The following is a 17,998-nucleotide window of genomic DNA, read 5'->3' as shown; positions in this document are numbered from 1 at the left end:
AATGGAGTGACAACAGCTGCAGAAGAAAAGGAAACCAGTTCTGTGAGTATGTGTATGGGGCCAGCGGCTCTCGTCCAAGCGCCCAGCCTTGTCCCCAGCTCCCCGAGCTGCCCAGGACACCCTGGAGGGACAACGTCTCATTTTGTTTTCCTGAGTTCTTGCAGCTTGCGGAAACTGGAGGGGGACTCTGCTCTGCTCGAGACAGCGAGGATTTAGAGGCTGTGCTGGGTAATCCTGGGAGATGTGTGTCCCGGTTCGCACACACCGCTTGGACGGGGGCAGATTTATTCGTCTGAATTCCTACCTTCAGGAGGACTTCCCAAGGGGAAAAATTCTGACCTGCAGCTCACAGGGACAGGAGGAGAAAGCTCCAGCGCTGCCAGCCAGCCCTTCACTCCCTATATTGGAGACACTCAAGGTCAGGCTTGATGAGGCTCTGAGCAACCTGATCTAGTTGAAGATGTCCCTGCTTACCGCAGAGGGTTGGACTAGATGGCCTTTAAAGGTCCCTTCCAACCCAACGCATTCTATGATTCTATGATTCCCCTTCAGCATCATCCGCTGTCTGATTTCTGGTGGGAGGGGGTCTAAGCATGGTGGCTCTAGGCCCATTGCGGGTACATTCTCATCTTTGGTATCTGATTTTGAGTATTTGATTGGAAAACAAAAGGAAGCGCTAAGCTATCACCTCTCAGGTGTCCTGGCCAAGTGGTCCAGGTTACCAATGCACAGGTACTGCTGCTGGGAGCTGCAAGTTGTGGGTGCTGACACCTGGGGAGCTGGCTTTGGCTCTTTCTGAAAGATATCGCTAGGGATTCCTGCCACCTTTAGGGTATGAACCATGGCTGTGTGCTAGCACCGAGCAAAGCATGGGAGGAAAGCCCATTTTCGGGTGTGGGGTGTTCAAACCCAAAGCAGGAGGACAGGAGCAGCCCGTAAGCAACTTGACCTTCGCTCTTGCACAGAGCCCACAGGAGACCCCATGCTGCTCTTGGGTTTCTGAGGTGCTCTTGGTTGAGCAGGTCTAGGTGGTCCTTTCCTCAGACCAACTGGAAAATGACTGCAACACTTAGAAAAACAAGAAATAACTGAATCTTCTGGAGCTGCAGAGTCCTTCAGCTCCAAAAGCAACACAAATTTGTCAAGGGTCCCCATCACTCTCAAAGTGTAAAGAAACAGGATAGAAATAAACATAGGGGAAAGCAAGAGATGTACTGCAAGGTTGCTATTTCAGGGTATGAAGTTACTTTTCAATTAAAAGCCTTGGAGGCTTTTGGAGTTTGGGGGTCTTGGAGTTTGGGGAGAACCTGCACTTAGTTCTGGATTCTATGTCTTTGCTGCCCTTTTTATTGACAGAATAAACTGCAGAAAGCAGTTGTTATTTTAGACATGAATATTTTTTATCTGAGCGCTACTGCCTACCCGAGATTTTGATTTTTTTTTTAAATGTTGGCTAATTTTGTGTTTTGAGTAGGAAGCCTCAACTTCACACCACTTCTACCCGTGCTCTTCTGCTAACCAGCAGTTTGTGCAAGATAAACCTGCAACCGAGACACCCCTCCACTAATCTCTATGGCTTTTATCAGGATTTTATTATTGCTCACCTTAACTATGGACTTTGAGAAGACATGGGGAGTATCTGAAGTAGTTAGAAATATTTAAAATATCACTGGGATCCAGGCAAGTATCCCTATATATCCACCTGGCCCCAGTTCCTGCTTTTGCTTTCTAATGGGTGAATAAAGCAGGGAAGGCAGGGCCTGCAGGCATCTCTGCGGGGAGCCTGCCTCTCCCCAGACTGCATTAACCACCCCTGCTCCCACTCCAGATGCCTTCCCAAATCCTCAGTCCCCTCCCGACACGTCTGTGCTGTTTGTCCTGCACCACCCCAGCGCTCGCAGAAGGGACCCCCTTGGGGACCACCCCATCTCGCCCACGTTTATGGCAGAAGGGAGCACCCAGGCAGTGTCGAGGCAGGAAAAGTCTCTGAAAAGCAGCAGAATTAGCAATGTCTTGCACATCAAAGCAAGTCCTAAAGCAGGCAAAGCAGCAGCCGGGGAAGGCAGCGACCCATTCCCAACATCCCCCCTTGTCCGTCCGTCTGCCTTGGCACAAGGTGGGAGGCAGCAGGCGGCTCCAGCGCCGGCACCCTCAGCCTGCTCGATGGCTCATCCGTCGGGAGAGATGAGGAGGAACAGTGCTTGGTATCCGCCCGGGCATCTGCCTGCCTGCCAGGCTTGCTCTGTGAAACAGGCTGGCAAGCACAGATAGCTGTCGATGCCACTTCTGCCGGCATGGGGTGGGCTGTGCTGCTGTGCACCAGGATGGATCCGGGCTACGAGGGAGAGGACACCAGCGCTGACTCCTCGGTGCCCGTCTCGAACGACTGTGAGAAAGCAGCCAAACAGGAAGACTTCAGAGATGGCCCCTCTGTGTTGCAGCTGCCAGTCTCCCCCGCCAGCGCTAAACGTGCATGTTTGCCAAGCACAGAGGAGAGTTTGGATATACTGCAGTCGGTCAGTCCTTCGGATGAGATGTGAAAGCAGAGGCCTCCTCCACCAGCCCCGCAGAACCCGTCACATGTCCCAAACAGACTATGAAAATCAGCCGACATCCAGATCACTGTCTCCTCTTCCACTAGACAGCTTCCCATGCCCATCCCAAGGCTGTGAATTGCTGTGGATAATAGCTGTTGACGTTTACCCGGACCGTGGCTGCCTACCTGTGCTTGCACAGAGGTGCTTGATGGTCCCGTTGGAGAGGTGGTGTCCGGCTACTTGGAGCTTGTGTACTTGGTGACAGCCTTGGTGCCCTCCGAGACGGCATGCTTGGCCAGCTCTCCCGGGAGCAGCAGGCGCACGGCCGTCTGAATCTCCCGGGAGGTGATGGTGGAGCGCTTGTTGTAATGGGCCAGGCGGGAGGCTTCTCCAGCGATGCGCTCAAAGATGTCATTGACGAAGGAGTTCATGATGCCCATGGCCTTGGAGGAGATGCCGGTGTCGGGGTGGACCTGCTTCAGCACCTTGTAGACGTAGATGGAGTAGCTCTCTTTCCTGCTCTTGTGTCGCTTCTTGTCACCCTTCTTCTGGGTCTTCGTCACAGCTTTCTTGGAGCCCTTTTTGGGGGCAGAGGTGGACTTCGCTGGCTCCGGCATCCTGAGAGCTCCTTCTCTCGGTCTTGGAGCTGCTTGGAGAGAAAACAAAAAAATCAAGTTCTTTTTTGTTCTTCTACAGTATAGTTTTACTGAAAGCTGAGCGAGTCTGAGACACAGACAAGTGACATCTCTGAATCTGAGACAAACACCCCATGACCCCATGGAAGCATTGTTGAACTGCCAGTGAGAACTGCTCTAGTTTGTGTATGCTTTTGTGTTGTTTTCTGTTTAAATCCTCATAACACCGGCCTTGTAAACGTCGCTGAACCCAGGCCTACTTGGCATCTACTTAGTAAATATGGGCTGGGGGAGAACATATTTCTGAGAAGAACATTGCTGTTCCAAAGAAAACACTAACTGCAGCACAGATTACACTAAATCTTGCTGGAATGGGCTGGAGACTGTTGCAAGTTATTACTGAAGCCACCTTCATATGAAACTGGTCAAAATTATTTTGTATGTTTATTACAATCTCCAATAGACTCTGACTTTTGGATCCAATAGACAGCTGACTGCTGTCATCCGTAAGTGCGGTAACAGAAAGACGGTCGTAACACTGGGTGCCTCCTCTACACTGCAAATTTACACGTGTTTTACTGCATGGGAATAACTCTGTTGTAACCTGGTAAAGGGTTTTGTGTTTCAGAGGGTACTTTGAGCACTCCCTTGAAAGGCAAGACTTTTCCAGGCTTTGCTGGAGGATCAGCTTCCAGCATCACCCCAGGGCTTGGGCTTTCACTGCTCTGTGCCTCCTTTGAAGATGACCTAGGAATTACAGTGTGATGGCCAAGAGAGACTAGAAGAGAAAAAAGAGCTCCAGGGCTGCTGGCACATGGGAAAACGGATAGAAGTAAACAGGAGAGAGAAAGCTGGGATGTAACATATGGTCTGCACACACAGAGCATCAGAGAGGGACCTAAAAACGGTGCCTGTGCCAAAGCAACGGCTGCATGCTCAGCCCTGCCTCTCCTCCTTGGGAAGGAAGGAGATGCCACTCTCCTTTCTGGCCTCGTTGCTCCACTGTTGTCCACATCTGCAATCAAAGCCAGACACAGCAGCTGTGGGAGCAAACATCTTCAATGCTGAGGCTGGATTTACATGCCCACGTCTTGGTGGACACCAGCTCCTGCTTCCAAACCATGAGAGAAACCTCCATGGCTGTAAATCCTCAGTACGTGAGGTACTTTACCCTACGAGGCACCGATGCTGGGCTCTGGCAGCCGCATGGTCTGGCAGGTGATGGGCAAAGGGCAACGTGGAGCATTTCAAGTCGGGGTACGTCCGGCTGCAAGGGCAAGCTGGCACCGCTTGGGATGCTAGGGATCGGGGGGACAACGTCTCCACCACAGCCCTCCAAAACGCTCGCCTGGATAGAAACAAAAATTGGCACCAATGTCCTTAGTGCTGAGGTTTTGCTCAAGCAAAACAGTTTCTTCCTTGCCATTAATGGGAGTTTTGCCTTTGTGAGGTCTGAGAGACCCGTTCAAGTTTCTATTGCTTCAACTTGCAAAAAGTATTTTGTCATTACAAAATGGGATACTGTCTAACTAGGTGGAAAAGGCCAGCGTACGGGAAAACTTCGTGTAAGAGGCTGCAAGCACACCACCGACTCCTTGCTGCACCAGAACCTCAAACTGCTCACGACTAATGCATACAAATATTAAAACAACCCCTCACCAAAACTGGGTAAATACATATAAAACCCTCTCAAACCCCTGGAGCAACTCGCAACCTAACACCAAGGTATGGAGAATAGGAAGAAAAAAAAAGAAAAAGAAAAAAAGTGTATTAAAAGCTGTTGATGCTTTCTTCTAGTTGGCTTTGGTTTATGAGCATTACTGTCCTTTCCTTATTTCAGGAAACCTGTAGTTGTAATATATATGGTTATACCACCTGGCAATCATAAACTAATGTATTTTGCTGACTCTTTGAAGATAAAGGAGAAGCAGTCTCATAGAAAGAGGAAGGAGATGGGCACATTGTGAGATTGGTTCTCCTTCAGCTGAACTCACGCCCTGGCAAAGCTTCATGGCCAAGTGGGCTGAGGTAGGTGGAAAACCACGGGCAAAGATGCTTTGCTTTTAGGGTACCTAGGTGCGCCCTCCTACATCAGTTTCTTACCTTTTCTTTAAAATCTCCAAAACCATGATTTTCACCGAACTATCTGCTTGACTTTGCCACCTCATCCCCTTTCTTATTTTTTTCGGGGAGTTCTTCTGAGTGGAGGCATTTGGAAAGGCAAGTGCTGGACTGCCCCTAAAGTCCTGGACACCTTTCAAAACTACTCTTGACGCCTGCCCCCTTAACCACCACATTTTCTTCCTTTGGTGAAACCACAATTTTTCTTCCTCTACTTGGGAAGCAACATTAGGAAGAGAAATCTACCGCTCTTGTTTGCAGACTCGAAAATATGTCTTTTCAATGGAAAGGCATTTTTCCAAGAGAAGAAATAATTATGCACTTGCTTCTTTTTCTCTTGAGCTAATTTCCTGACTGAAAAAAACATTGCAGCTGAAAAATGTAAATGACTATTTCTTAGGCTTTTTAAAAAGTGTGTCCTTCTAAAATATGTATTAATTGTTAAGTGCACTCATACTGCAGCTCTTAAAAAACGAATACAGCATCCAAAAGGCACCAGAGTGATTTCACATGTCTCCAGAAAAAGGCCACGCCTACAGGACATCTCCGTCCATTTGACCGACTAATGCTCTCGGGTAGTGCAGCCAGGACCTCGCTCTTCTCCCTGGTACGGCTGTGATGAGGGAAGCCACGATGCTAAAGTTCAGAGACTAGCACAAAAGCTTCGGTGTCCTTGCTTCCCTCCACCCATTTCTTTGCAGCCTACTGTTTAACAGGCAAATAACACCTTCTTTGGGAACAGGTTGTCTTCCTTCCAGTTTGTTTGGGCAGCGCCTAGCACAAAGGGCCCAATTGCGTTTGCCAGGTGCTAAATAAATAATGATAATAATGGTCAACAGTATCAGAAACCCTTCTGTCAACAGTGCAACGCAGTCCACAGGCAGGTGTTGCTCTGGTATGAAGATAAAAGTAGTGGGATTATTACCAAAGTGTCCATGAGGAGAGTTCGTTGAGGGAAAACATTTTTTAAAAAAAGTTTTTGTGTTTTTTTTTTAAATGAAAACAGTTGCATTTCTTTCTTTTGTCCTTTTTAAAAAAAAAAATTAAAGAGAAAAGCCGAAGAGGTTAATAATTATTGGGTTTTGTGTTTGGAAGTGTTGCCATCCTGACTGACATTTCTACTGTGAGGGTGAGCAAGCACGGGCACAGGTTGCTCAGAGAAGCTGTAAGGTCTCTGCCCTTGGAGGTACTCAAAACCCAGACAGATGTGGCTCTGAGCAACCCAAGTCCAACCGTGCTCTGAGCATGGTCTGGACTAGATGGTCTCCAGAGGCACCTCCAGCCTCAGCCATTCCGTGACTCTTGGAGACTGAAGCTGGGTACCTCTTGCCTACAACATGCTTTATGAGCTGTGTTCCCCTGATGGACACTTCCTATGAGATATTGCAGCCAGAGGCTCCCACAGGAACCCCTAAGGAGGGGACACGGTGCTCATCTCCAGGTCCAAGCCATCCTGGGACACAGGGCGTGTCCGTGCAAGAGGAGGCGCTCTGAAGCATCACGGTGACATTTGGAAGGTTTCAGGTTTTTGAGGAAAATCTTTGGGCACATTTTTTTCTTTACAGCTTTGTATGCTCTGAGTCAATGAGTTATTAGTGCTGGCATTTTTTTCCTTCCTCAGAAAACCAACAACAAAACCAACCACAGCACTTTTTCTCACCAGCTCCAAGCAGCAGCCTGCATGCTGCTAGAAAGCAGAGCGGCGCGGAGTGACAGATACATCTTCCTTTGTGTTGACACCCCTTTCTTCAGCACCATTAAAAGGAAAATGAACTGAAAACATATTCAAAGATACAAATCACCACAGTCTCTCCGATCCGAGATGGGAGAGGCGCCCTGCTGAGAAATCCCACGTGAAGCCTGATGCTGCCTCTGTTTTCCCTAGGCCTGATTTATTGATGGAGAGAGAGACAGGCAGGGAAGCTCCCGCAGCAGTTTTGTTCATTTTTGGCTTTGCTGCTGAGTCTGTAGGACCAGTGCCAAATTGGAGCCAGCAGTGTGCACGGCTGACCATCGGTGGATTATTAGCTGGCCTTTTGGACCTCTCCTCATGCAGGGGTGGAAACAGCACTTGGATTTTTTCCTTCTTTTTCCTATTAAAAGGTGTCCTGGCTGTGATGAGCTCTGCGGCATCCACTGTAAATCCCCATGGCCGCTGGGCTTCTCCCTTGCTGTAATCTCCTAATCAGCCATAAAAGTTACATTTCTACAAGTGGCACTTTGTTCTTAGGTTGTTTTGGTGAAAAATTAAAACATTTGTAGGAAAATTCAAGCTCTCATCTTTCAGACATCTGATGTTCTGAAATTTATTTGCTAACCTTCTGATGATCTATTTCAATCCTTGCTACAATAAATGAGAGCTGATGCGATCTTGCTGCCCCTTAAATATGAATGTCCTGTTAGTTCTGTCCAATTATTGTCCCTTTCCTTAGATTCTCTTGCCATATAAAATAAAGAAAACTTGGCTTTAATTCTACACATCAAGAAATGTAAAGTTAAATTAGCTGCTGCTTTTTGTTTTACTCTCTCTGAAACATAAAGAAGGGCAACAAATTAAGGACCTTTTCCACTGAAAGGAAAAGGCTTTCTACTGGCTTCATCTGCTCCAAAATCCTTGTAAGAGCACAGACAGCAGATCTGGTAAATACAGTTTACAAATTACCAGATGTCGGCAAATGACTGTCGTTGGAACAGCATATTTCTGCAAACTGCAAATCCCTTCCCTTTTATAATGTACGGCGATCTACCTGGAAGTTGTTAAACAAGAATTTGCTCATCCAACAGGTGCCATTAAATAGTAATAACTGAGAAAACAAGCAGATATTTACGTTTATTTAGTAGCAATCTCTGCCTAGGTAGCAAAGCAGACCAGAGCGTGATGAGTCACCATGAGACATCGGTGATGCTGCCTCATGTGCAAAAACTGATAGTCATATTTTGGACTGGAAAGAATTTTTCTCTTGGTATGTTGTCTGGCATGTGATGATGAGGTAATATTTGCTTTCTTCTGAAGTAACAAGGAGAAGAATTTCCTAGAATACGGTAAACTAGTCTGAAATGCCTGATCCCTTCCCATGGTGGAGGGGCACAGAGATCAGTTTTGGGATGCCAGGTCTCCTCCCAGGTAATCCAGTATCAATAATAAGGCCCCATCCCCAATCCCGCGTGCTCTGCTGCATTTTATATGATTGCTCCTGTAAAGTTACCATTTCAATGGCTAACTTTCAACCTTGGATGCACACACACAATTCTTCTAGTGAAGAGATTTATGCTTGCGTATCGGACCATGAAAATACCTTAAAACTGAAGATGCCCCCTCCTCATTAGAGTATAAAGAAATGCTACAAACTCACTCCCTGACACAGGTACGTGATGTTCAAAGTGCAGCTTTAGAAGAAATACGAGCAGAAGAGAGCACCGAGATATGCTGGCTTGCTAACTCTTTGACCGATCCTCAGCTTTGCTTGTATAAACACATTTTCTGGGAGTTCAGTACAGGATACTCCTTACAGTAATATTTTCTTTTCTCTTTTCGAGCGTTTCCACTTATAATTTTAGAAAACACATTTTTAATCACTGACAATTGCAACTTGTGCAGCTTCTGCTCAAGCTGCAAGCACTTCTCAGGGTTAGCATCATATAGATAAAGTAAGGAGCAGCACCCTGAATCAGAGCTCTCTGCAGAAAATATACACCTATTTTTTAAAGAAAACAAAATCTTATTCATGAGCCAAGCAGAGTGACAGAGGGGGACAGTACTGCAAGAATGACGACTGTCAGGAAGCTAAATACTGCTGTCCTTACTCTGATTAAAGGAGTGCCTGAAGTCAATGGTGGTGGGGTGTTAACCTGGCTCTGAAACCACAAGTATGATGTTTAGAGATGCTTAGCACCAACAGCCAACATTGATTTCCACTGGAATCCAGGAGGCTCAGCACTTTATAAAAATCAGACTCCACATTTTATCAGGGTTTTTTTTGCTGTGAATAAATAACTGAGTACTTGAGGAAGCTTCAGCGTGACTTTTATCAGCTCTTTATAACAGCACTCATTAGCTACCTGCTTTGGAATCTCTCTGATCTACACGCTTGACCAATAGGACCTAATAAATGCAAAAAGGAGAAATGATGTTTTTGTAGATCGATACCCGTTAAATGTTTAAGAGAGTACACCCCATACCAGCATCTGCTACAATCACACTCCAGTCAGCTTTCCCACAAAGAGTGCCAGTAGCTAAAAGAAACCGGTATTACCCCAACCACCCTGGGAAAGCCCTCAGTACTAACATAGTCCAACGGGGAACACAACCAGGCTCGCTCCCTTCCTGGGGTTTTACCAAAAAGTCAAAACCTTAACACAACATAAACTTCAGCACAAGCTTCGCCTCTAAGTTTCACAGTCATCGGGATTCACTGCTTCTGCTACAAATCCTTTCCTCGAGCAACGGGCTTCTACTCCCTTCATGTCCCACTTCAACTCAGCTGGGCCCAACTGGGGGTCAACCTCTCAGCAGCAACCCTGTGCCTTGCCTCCTGTCCTTAGACTGATTCAGCAAAGTTGCTCTGGAGGCAGGGAGAGGTCAGACCATGGTATGACTTACAGCCGGAGGATCTCCAACTGACCCGGAGCAAACGTGCTGGGCAGGAGAAGGCAGCAAGGCACCACAGCAGCTCAGCCAGTTGGCAGCATCACAAGCTCTACAAATCTTGGTGATTTGCAAAGTACAAATAATTGAAGATGGGTATGAGAACAAAAATCATAGGTGACTGGGGGCTGTAATACTAACGACCCATTACACGTCAGAAAGATGCTTTACTTATTCCAGGACATCCTATGGTACTGAAAATAAAAAACATGGATTCAAAATAAATTGCTCTGTGCCTAAAAAAAATGAAAATCACTTGATCTTTGACCTCAACATCTCAGTTTCTCCATAAAAGCAGAAGACCATATACTTACTTAGTCTGCTGTATCTAAATAACCCTTCTACAATGGAACTACGGCCTCTAAACTAGTAATGATAATAAGCCTAAAGAACTGCTATGCCATTTAAGCAAACTATTTTTATGGATTTTATGGAGTAATGGAGAATTAATCAAATTTCTAGACTGTTTTCATCGGTGCTGAAAAAGGCATACATTAAAAATGTGCTAATTCAGCCATGGCCAAAAATATGAAAAGCTACAGCCCAACACCTGCAGGCCACAAGGGGAAAGTGGGTGGGAGAGGGAGAAGCAGCAGCCCCCGGAGATGAGAGCTGCTTCTGAGTTCAGGCAGGAGATAGGTGGGAACCAACACAGACACGTGTGGCACCTCTTCCTCCCACAGGCTCCATCCCCAGGTTTCAGTGGGTTTCTGTGACCTTTTCCAGTGCTACAGATAATATGCATAGCAAAAAAAAAACCAAAAGCAGGGATTGTGCTCCAGAATGTTTACTCTGGACATACCATGTTGACTGGGAATAATACGTATGATTAGAAAAACATGCCGAAGGAGAAAGTATGTTCCTAAATTAGACTGAAGATCATACCAAGGTCATTAAGGCTTTTAAGAGTGATGTGATGGGTGCATCACAACGTATTACTGTGTCCTCAATGACAGGGGTGAAACAAGCCCAGCAAAACTTTTTAACAACCTTCATGCCATGTATATGGGTCTAACGCACGTATGCTCAACAGACCTGGGCAGCGACTGCCACCGACCCTCCGCTTATGTGGGCAGAAAGAGCCTGGCGAGGGCATGACGTGTGCAGCTGTAATCAATCAGGACTGACACGCCTTCTAAACGAGAGTCTCTAACTTCAATCATCATTTCCCAGTTACATTACCCACATTTCAACAAGTCCTGAAAATGACTAAAAAAAATGAGCGGAAAGCATCCAATAAATGAAGAAGTCAGGAATATGTGAAAGCTGCATTATCCCGGCTGCAACACACGGGTGCCTGGGAATGCAGAGTGCAAATGCAGGAGCCGCGTGTACCACACAGGTACATCCAAAAGATCCGCAAACCATGCCACAAGCTAAAGGGCAGTGAGTGGCACAGAGTCACATTTCATTGCTACAAGATACTGAAAATATTGTAATGTGTGTATTAATAATTAATGGATGGGCATGGTAATAGCAATTTTACTGTAAAATGGTGATGCGTGACCATTACTGGAGCCTGCAGGGAAACAAAGACAAATGGCCTTCTCCAGATCTCACATCACCCAATAACTGGATGGGGAATACAACCCAGGACTGCTGACACCTTTCTCTGCTGCAGCCACTAGATCACATTACCACAGGCGGAGAGTCCTCTGAGTGTTAGAGGTCATCTTCTGTACCAAGCAGGAAAATGGAGAGCCCGTTATATGGAAGGAGAGGAGAAAAGCATCGCTGGGACAGCACGGCAAATCTCCACCAAAGAGGGCAGCTGGCTACACTCCCGAAACAGATGAGGGATGAGCACTAAGGACACAAGAGTTATTGAAGGTAAAAGTAAACTCTGGCACAAGAATTGACAATAAACCATTTAGAAATGTTCATGGATAAATTTCTGCTGGAGATGAGAAGAAGGAACATCACTTACATTCTTACTTGGAAGTGGGAGGATGAGGGCAACAGAGGAGGGGAGAAAGATGAAGAAACCCATATCTTCCATAGTTCCAAGACAAAATCTGATTTTTTTTTCTTTGTAAGATTTCTACCATTTGGGTCTGGCAATAGCAAGTAACTGCTCTACATTAACCAGACAACGCCTTTCTGTTTATGTTGCCGTGCTACTGATCAAAACACAGATGTCCTTCACTTTGCATTTCTCTTTCCTTTATGCTTTTCTTTATTGTTCCTTCCTTCTTTCTCTCACACCCATTACAAGTGCCAGGAGGTTCAAAGCTCCAGGAGGTCTGCTGCCGCTTGGTCCTGTCCAACACGTGGTATTTGTACAAAGACTGATACGTTACTTTGAATGACTAGCCATGGGGTTAAAAAGCTTGCAGTTCTCCAGAAACATCGAAAAAAATATTTCAGGACAGGTTAGCCCGTGCCCAAACTCCACACCGCACAAACTGCCTGTGAACGGTGTTTTAGTTTAGCTCTGATTTGTGATAGCATCATTATCACACGGACTTAGTGTGCTAGTCACTATACTGACACAAGCTAAAAAAGTCCATCTCCCTTCCAGAGAAATCAAAGCATAATTAGGGACACATCGGTATTTACACCAGGCAGGGGTGCAAAGAGCTCTCTGCTGAAGACTCGGTTGCAATCACTAGACAGCATTGAAGAAAATGGGCGTTGCGGGACAAAGTGACAGCCCCAAAATGCCAGCGGTCCTGGCTGCTCAGCAGCAATTAGAACAATTAAATGTAAGGCTCGCTTTTCAAAACATAGAAGCGTTTTCAAAGGCGGCAGGTTTAAAATGTCAGTGGAGTGCCACATTATCTGTACCATAATGTTATTTTTAACCATCTGTGGCTACATCCTCCTACGCTCACTTTCCTCCTGAGGCTTCCACACCTTTAGTTTCCCCACTGCTACGGCCCCCCAACCTGTTTCTTCCTCAGATGAACCGCTCACCCTTTGCTCTTCTCCTCCCCGCTGGTGCCTCTGGCAGCACTCGCCCTCCGCAGAGCTCATTAGTGCCTCTGCCTCAAGAAGCACATCTTTGTGGGTGATTCCCGAGTCCTTATCTTGAGTTGTGCCCCAGGTATCAGGCAGGCGCAATCGATAAGAAGGATGATCGGAGCTGGGCTGGGGACCCACGGTGCAGGGGAAGAGAGAATACGGGGATTAATTCTGGTGTGGGAGAAAAAGGGAGGTGTGACAAGGAGACAGCTGCAGCATCCGTATCTTCAGGGCAGAGCTGCTGTATCCGTACTGCATTTTAAGGCTTATACACATCGAGAATGGAAATAAGACATATTTATACTGGGTACAGTCAGAGAGATCATTCCTGATAGGATGCTCCCTGCCTCCTGTCTTGTAGCACCCCATGTGTTACTCACTCATTTTCCAGGTCCCACAGAGGACCCAAAGAGGTCTTCTCCCTTTCTGTCAACAAGGCAGCAGCTTTTCTACCCTTCCTTCATCCACATTTGTCAACGGCTCACTTCAGTTCCTTTGGTTTTCCCCTTTCCTTCCCCTTCCTTGATTCTGCCTGACCTTGGAACAGAGAAATGAGGAGACTCTTACTAAATTCTTCCCCTGGCCCTCCTTCACACAAAGATTTCTCTTTAAGCACTGAGCTCGAGAGTGATCTCAGCTGTTCCTTCCTCCCTGCCCTCCCTGTACCTCATTTCAGTAATTTCTTCTGCAAAAATGTCACATGTTTTTCTGCTAAAGCTTCCTGTCACTTTCCAGGGTAACTCCCAATAACCTTCCTGGAGGTGCACTTTCATTTCCTCCTACCCATTCTTCCTTCGCCTCCTGCACACGCTGTATTTATTGTATTGCCACCTTTGTCTTTTGTTCTCATTCCTATCTCGCTGTCTTTTTTTGTGTAGTATTTTCTGCTTGACAAATATCAGTCTGCTACATACAATCCTCACAGGAGACAGGGTCACAAAGGTTATACAAACAGTTTATAAGGAGAGATTTTATGTGCCCAAAAGCATGTCCATTTTTCCGGACTCTGTTGCCTCTGCTGACAAAACTTTGCCCTCTTAAATCCTTGATCATTGTGACTACAACCCCACGGTTTCTTCCTGAGCACACACCTCCCGCGGTGATTACCTCGGGGATGGTCCTCTACCTTCAGCTGATGCGTTTCAGCTCCCCAGGTGGCACATCTCATGTCGCAGATGAGACCTCTGCAAATGGAAACTCTCTCTTCCCTGATCCTGAGGTAAATGCCAGTTTTTAACAAATAACAAAGACGACCTTATTGCAATGGACCGCCTGTGTGTTTTCCCCAAATTCGGATAAAAACCCACCTATTCTACAAGAAGTTTCAAGGATGGTTTAAAGATAAACAATCCCCCCTGACAGATCGTATCTTCAAGAGGGTCGGTGAAATAATACGACAAGGATGGTGATTAACTCTCACCACAAAGGAAAATGTTGAGTTGATGTAGGTGGCATATAAAATCCCCCAGTCTCTTTATGAGTCAGGTAAGATGCCAGAAAGCGGAGGTGCAATCCGTGGGATGGAGCTGTTTTCATTCCAGCCAGCTATTAGTATGCTTTTTGAAAGACAAAAAAATAGTTTAATTATTAAATCAGGTTGTTTTTTTTTTTAAACTAAGAGTCTTCTTTAAATAGCAAAATCTAACATTTGCCCTTGATCCCCAGTGATGCTGTTTGTAGTCAGTAATAGTCAAGGGGAAATATTATTAAACAACTCCACCCCCTGAGGTTAATGTAGCATTTTTTGGTTAGGCATCTATTCTTCCATCTCCCACCCAATCCATATGATCCTGCAGTCACAGCTCTCTCCTCTCCCTCTGGCTTCAGAAAAAAAGGGAAGCTGACAAGCTGAGATCCCAGTTTCACCCCACACAGAGCCCTTTTCAGAGGCAGAGCTTAGCTCTGACGAGGAGAAACGCATTTCTCTCCCAATAGCTGCACAAAAGTGGCTTAACAAATGTATAAAACAAAACAATTGGGGGAAAAAAAAAAAGCACATTTTCTGGGGTCTTATTTTGGATCAGTTCAAGATTCAAGGGATAATTCAAATACATGGTAGTGTGCTTTACCTAAAATTATAGACTTTTCATTACCAAGAATCAGAAATTTAGAAACGCGAAGAAAATGCCATTAGTTCCTTGGGCTCAGGGGGCTTACACTCCTCCTCTGGTACTGTCAGTGGGAGCACAATAACTGCTCTGTTCACAGTGCAGCTTAGAGAGCTGCTTTCCCACTTCCGAATTTAGGAACATTTCCCACATAATTAATTCTTCAGTCTACCCGATATGTGTGTTTGAGGATGGGCAGGAGCGGCGTAATTCAGGTGCTGAGAAAGAGATGCAATAGGATCGGGCTATCAGCATTAGTCATTTCTTTGTTTCAGCCGGAGAATGCAAGATCTGGAGTGCAGCAGAGACACATGTATACACATATATGTATGTGAATGGAAGTCAGGAGAAAGGATGGGGGAGGACAATGAGCAAAGGAAAAGCGTGGGGAAAAAATTCTCAAGAGGAAGATACAGCAAGGTAGTGGACTGAAGTGAGATGTCAGAAAGGAGAGAGCAAGACAGGGTATAAAAACCAGGACAGAAAACAAGGAAAAAAAAAACCAAACAAGAGGGAAGGAGGAGAATATACATGAAAAGGGACAAAAATGAGAGAAAAAGGCACGAGTGGACAAAAAGGGGAGAGAAGGGGGAAGGTAAAGTAACCAGCACAACATTTGGTAAGACAGAAATACTGAAGCATAAATGAGACACAGAGGAGAGACAGATGGGGGGTCATAAGAATGAAAGACCTTGCACAACAGAGAAGATGTGAAACAAGCAGCTGGAGAAAAAAAATCACCTGCCAGAACAGCACTTCTGAGAGTCACGAGTGAGAGGTGCTGCTGCCCCGACAAGGGACAGTCAAGCCCTGGGAAGGGACAAGCTAAACCCAAGGAGAACAATGAACGGGGCCAGGAGAAGACAAACGATACCCTTGTACTAGGTTGCTGCCTCTTGCCTAAAATAGAAATCATGAAGGTCACTGAAATTGCCACTTAGACCTTACATTTGCAACTTTAAAAAAACCCTTATTTTTTCCAATACAATCCTTCTTCCTCCTTCTTCTCTCCCCATGTTGGATTAAATTAATTACTGTACATTCCACAGTTATACCTCCCTGCCAGGGAAGAAAACCCCAGACACCATTACGCCTAAAGCAGACCTTGCTCTCTGGCTCCTTTTGCCTATGGAGGTTTCTGTAGCAATATTTCAGTAGACAAAGCTAGATTTCCTGCAGCTCCAAAATTATGGGGATGAGTTGGGTATTGTTAGCAGGATGAAGAAAGAAAGAGGAAGCAAACAGGGGAGTACACTCAGGCAAAAGGCTTTTTTTGTTTTTATAATAAGGAAATCTTACCAGTATAGAGGGAAAAAATTGCTGCTGGTAAAGAAGCTGTCACTTCTTTGCACATCGAATAATAGGAACAAAAGAGGAGGGTGTGGAAGTACATTCATATTATCAGATTCTTTCTGTTATTAACATGTGTTCAATGTAATAAAAATATAATTGGGAAAATAATACACTATAACACAAATACTATGGAGGCTATAGAGTAAAAACCCCAGGAAGATCAAACTGTTCCCAGGGTAGCACCAGTCTGAGAAACCAGAGCTTTATTAGTAGTAACAGGAGAAACATATGGAGATGAATGAAACCGTGTTTGTAAATGTGATATGCAATTGCACACTCTCGCTTGGGTTTTCTTTTTCACAATCTGACTCAGCCTCCACATGGCTCCACTCCCCCATCTTTTGATTCATAAATTCTTGATGGGAAAAAAAAAAAAAAAAAAAAAAAAAGAGTCACAAAGCCAGCATGCAAAGGGCACGAGATGATGTGAAAGACGAGGATGCTGGCGAGTGCAGAATGTGCCATCACCGGCCACCGGCCTGCAAATGGACAAATCTGCCAACGGAGCGGAGCAGCGGGGCCAGGGCCATCCCCTCCGGGTGACACCACCCAGCAGACCACGGCTTGTCTCCGCTGCGCAAGAGGCACGCGCCGAGGTCCGCGCATCTATTCCCCAAATTGTATAATTTTGTATATCGCTTACACTGCACTGCAGCCGCTCCGTTAGGCAGTCCCTGCATCGCCAGAGCCAGGAGACAGGACATGAAAGAAATGAGAAATAAAAGGCTTTCTTATGGCATGTATACTCCCTGTATTTCTTAAGCTATAAAAAAGAGATCAGGGTTAACAACAAAGCGGCGCAAAACACGACAAACGGTGCATGACCAACGGTGTGCAGCCCTATATGCTTACTAAGCAATTAACATCCACAGCGTTGGCACAGGTGTCTATACACAGGGACGACCCCTTCCCCGCAGGCCTGGGCTCCTCAGGGGGTGCGTGGCCAGGCTGCAGACGGCCAGCCCTGCCCATGGCCACCACTGGCCCAGAGTGGTCCAGCGCGGGCTCCCGGGCCTGGCCTGCAGCCCCCGGCCCTGCGGCCGCCTCGCCCGCGATGGGGCACCTGCTTCGCCTTCGTCCCCCCGGTTCACCGGAGCCCCGTTAGCGCTGGGATCCCAGCAAAGCACCCGCGGGGCTGGGTGCTCGCCAAGCCCGGAGCGCGACGGAGCCCTCATGCTGCCGGGCCACCATGCGCCCTACCGCTCCCCACACACGCCGCCATGGCATCGGCTCTATAGCGAATAGCATACTTGGGCAGCGCGGTCCCCGCTGCGGGCCGTTCCGCCGTGCAACGCCTGCGGCAGAGGGCAGCGCCGCCAAGGGCCAGCGCAGGATGGAGGATCTTGCCTGCTAGGCGTCGGGACTCCTCTGCCGGCGCCGGGCAGGTGCGGGTCGGCGAGGGCCGCCGATTGCCGCTCCACGCCACAGCCCTGCGGACGCCGGGCCGGCCCGACCCGCCTCCGCCGCCGGAGCAGGGGCCGGGCTGCGGCCGGTGGGGCACCTCCCTCTACGCCGCCGCCGCGCTCCTGCGGGCCGGGCCGCGCCGCCCATAGGCCGCCCCGCCGGCCCCGCCCGCCCCCGCCTCTGCGGGCTCCCGCCGCGGGGCCGCCGGGGGCGGGGCGGGCGCGCAGCGCG

General features: G+C 47.1%; 1 protein-coding gene across 2 annotated transcripts; it reads right to left on the bottom strand.

The window, feature by feature from the left end:
- Nucleotides 1-1,005: 1,005 nt before the first annotated feature.
- Nucleotides 1,006-17,697, bottom strand: LOC128904362 (histone H2B 5-like). 2 transcript variants are annotated; one of them, XM_054188553.1, is made up of 2 exons: nucleotides 17,614-17,697; nucleotides 1,006-3,183 (listed from the first exon to the last, which is right to left on the bottom strand). In XM_054188553.1, exon 2 carries the CDS (start codon nucleotides 3,152-3,154, stop codon nucleotides 2,774-2,776), a length of 381 nt encoding a protein of 126 aa, XP_054044528.1. In that variant the 5' UTR covers nucleotides 3,155-3,183; nucleotides 17,614-17,697; the 3' UTR covers nucleotides 1,006-2,773. The 2 variants fall into 2 exon arrangements, with proteins under 2 accessions (XP_054044528.1, XP_054044529.1); XM_054188554.1 differs by lacking the exon at nucleotides 17,614-17,697 and adding an exon at nucleotides 17,007-17,013.
- Nucleotides 17,698-17,998: the final 301 nt, after the last annotated feature.

The sequence above is a fragment of the Rissa tridactyla genome, chromosome 1, assembly GCF_028500815.1.
Source record: "Rissa tridactyla isolate bRisTri1 chromosome 1, bRisTri1.patW.cur.20221130, whole genome shotgun sequence".
Classification (NCBI taxonomy): Eukaryota; Metazoa; Chordata; class Aves; order Charadriiformes; family Laridae; genus Rissa; species Rissa tridactyla.
Note: the sequence above shows the minus strand (reverse complement) of the source record. Positions and strands in the feature narration are given on the sequence as shown.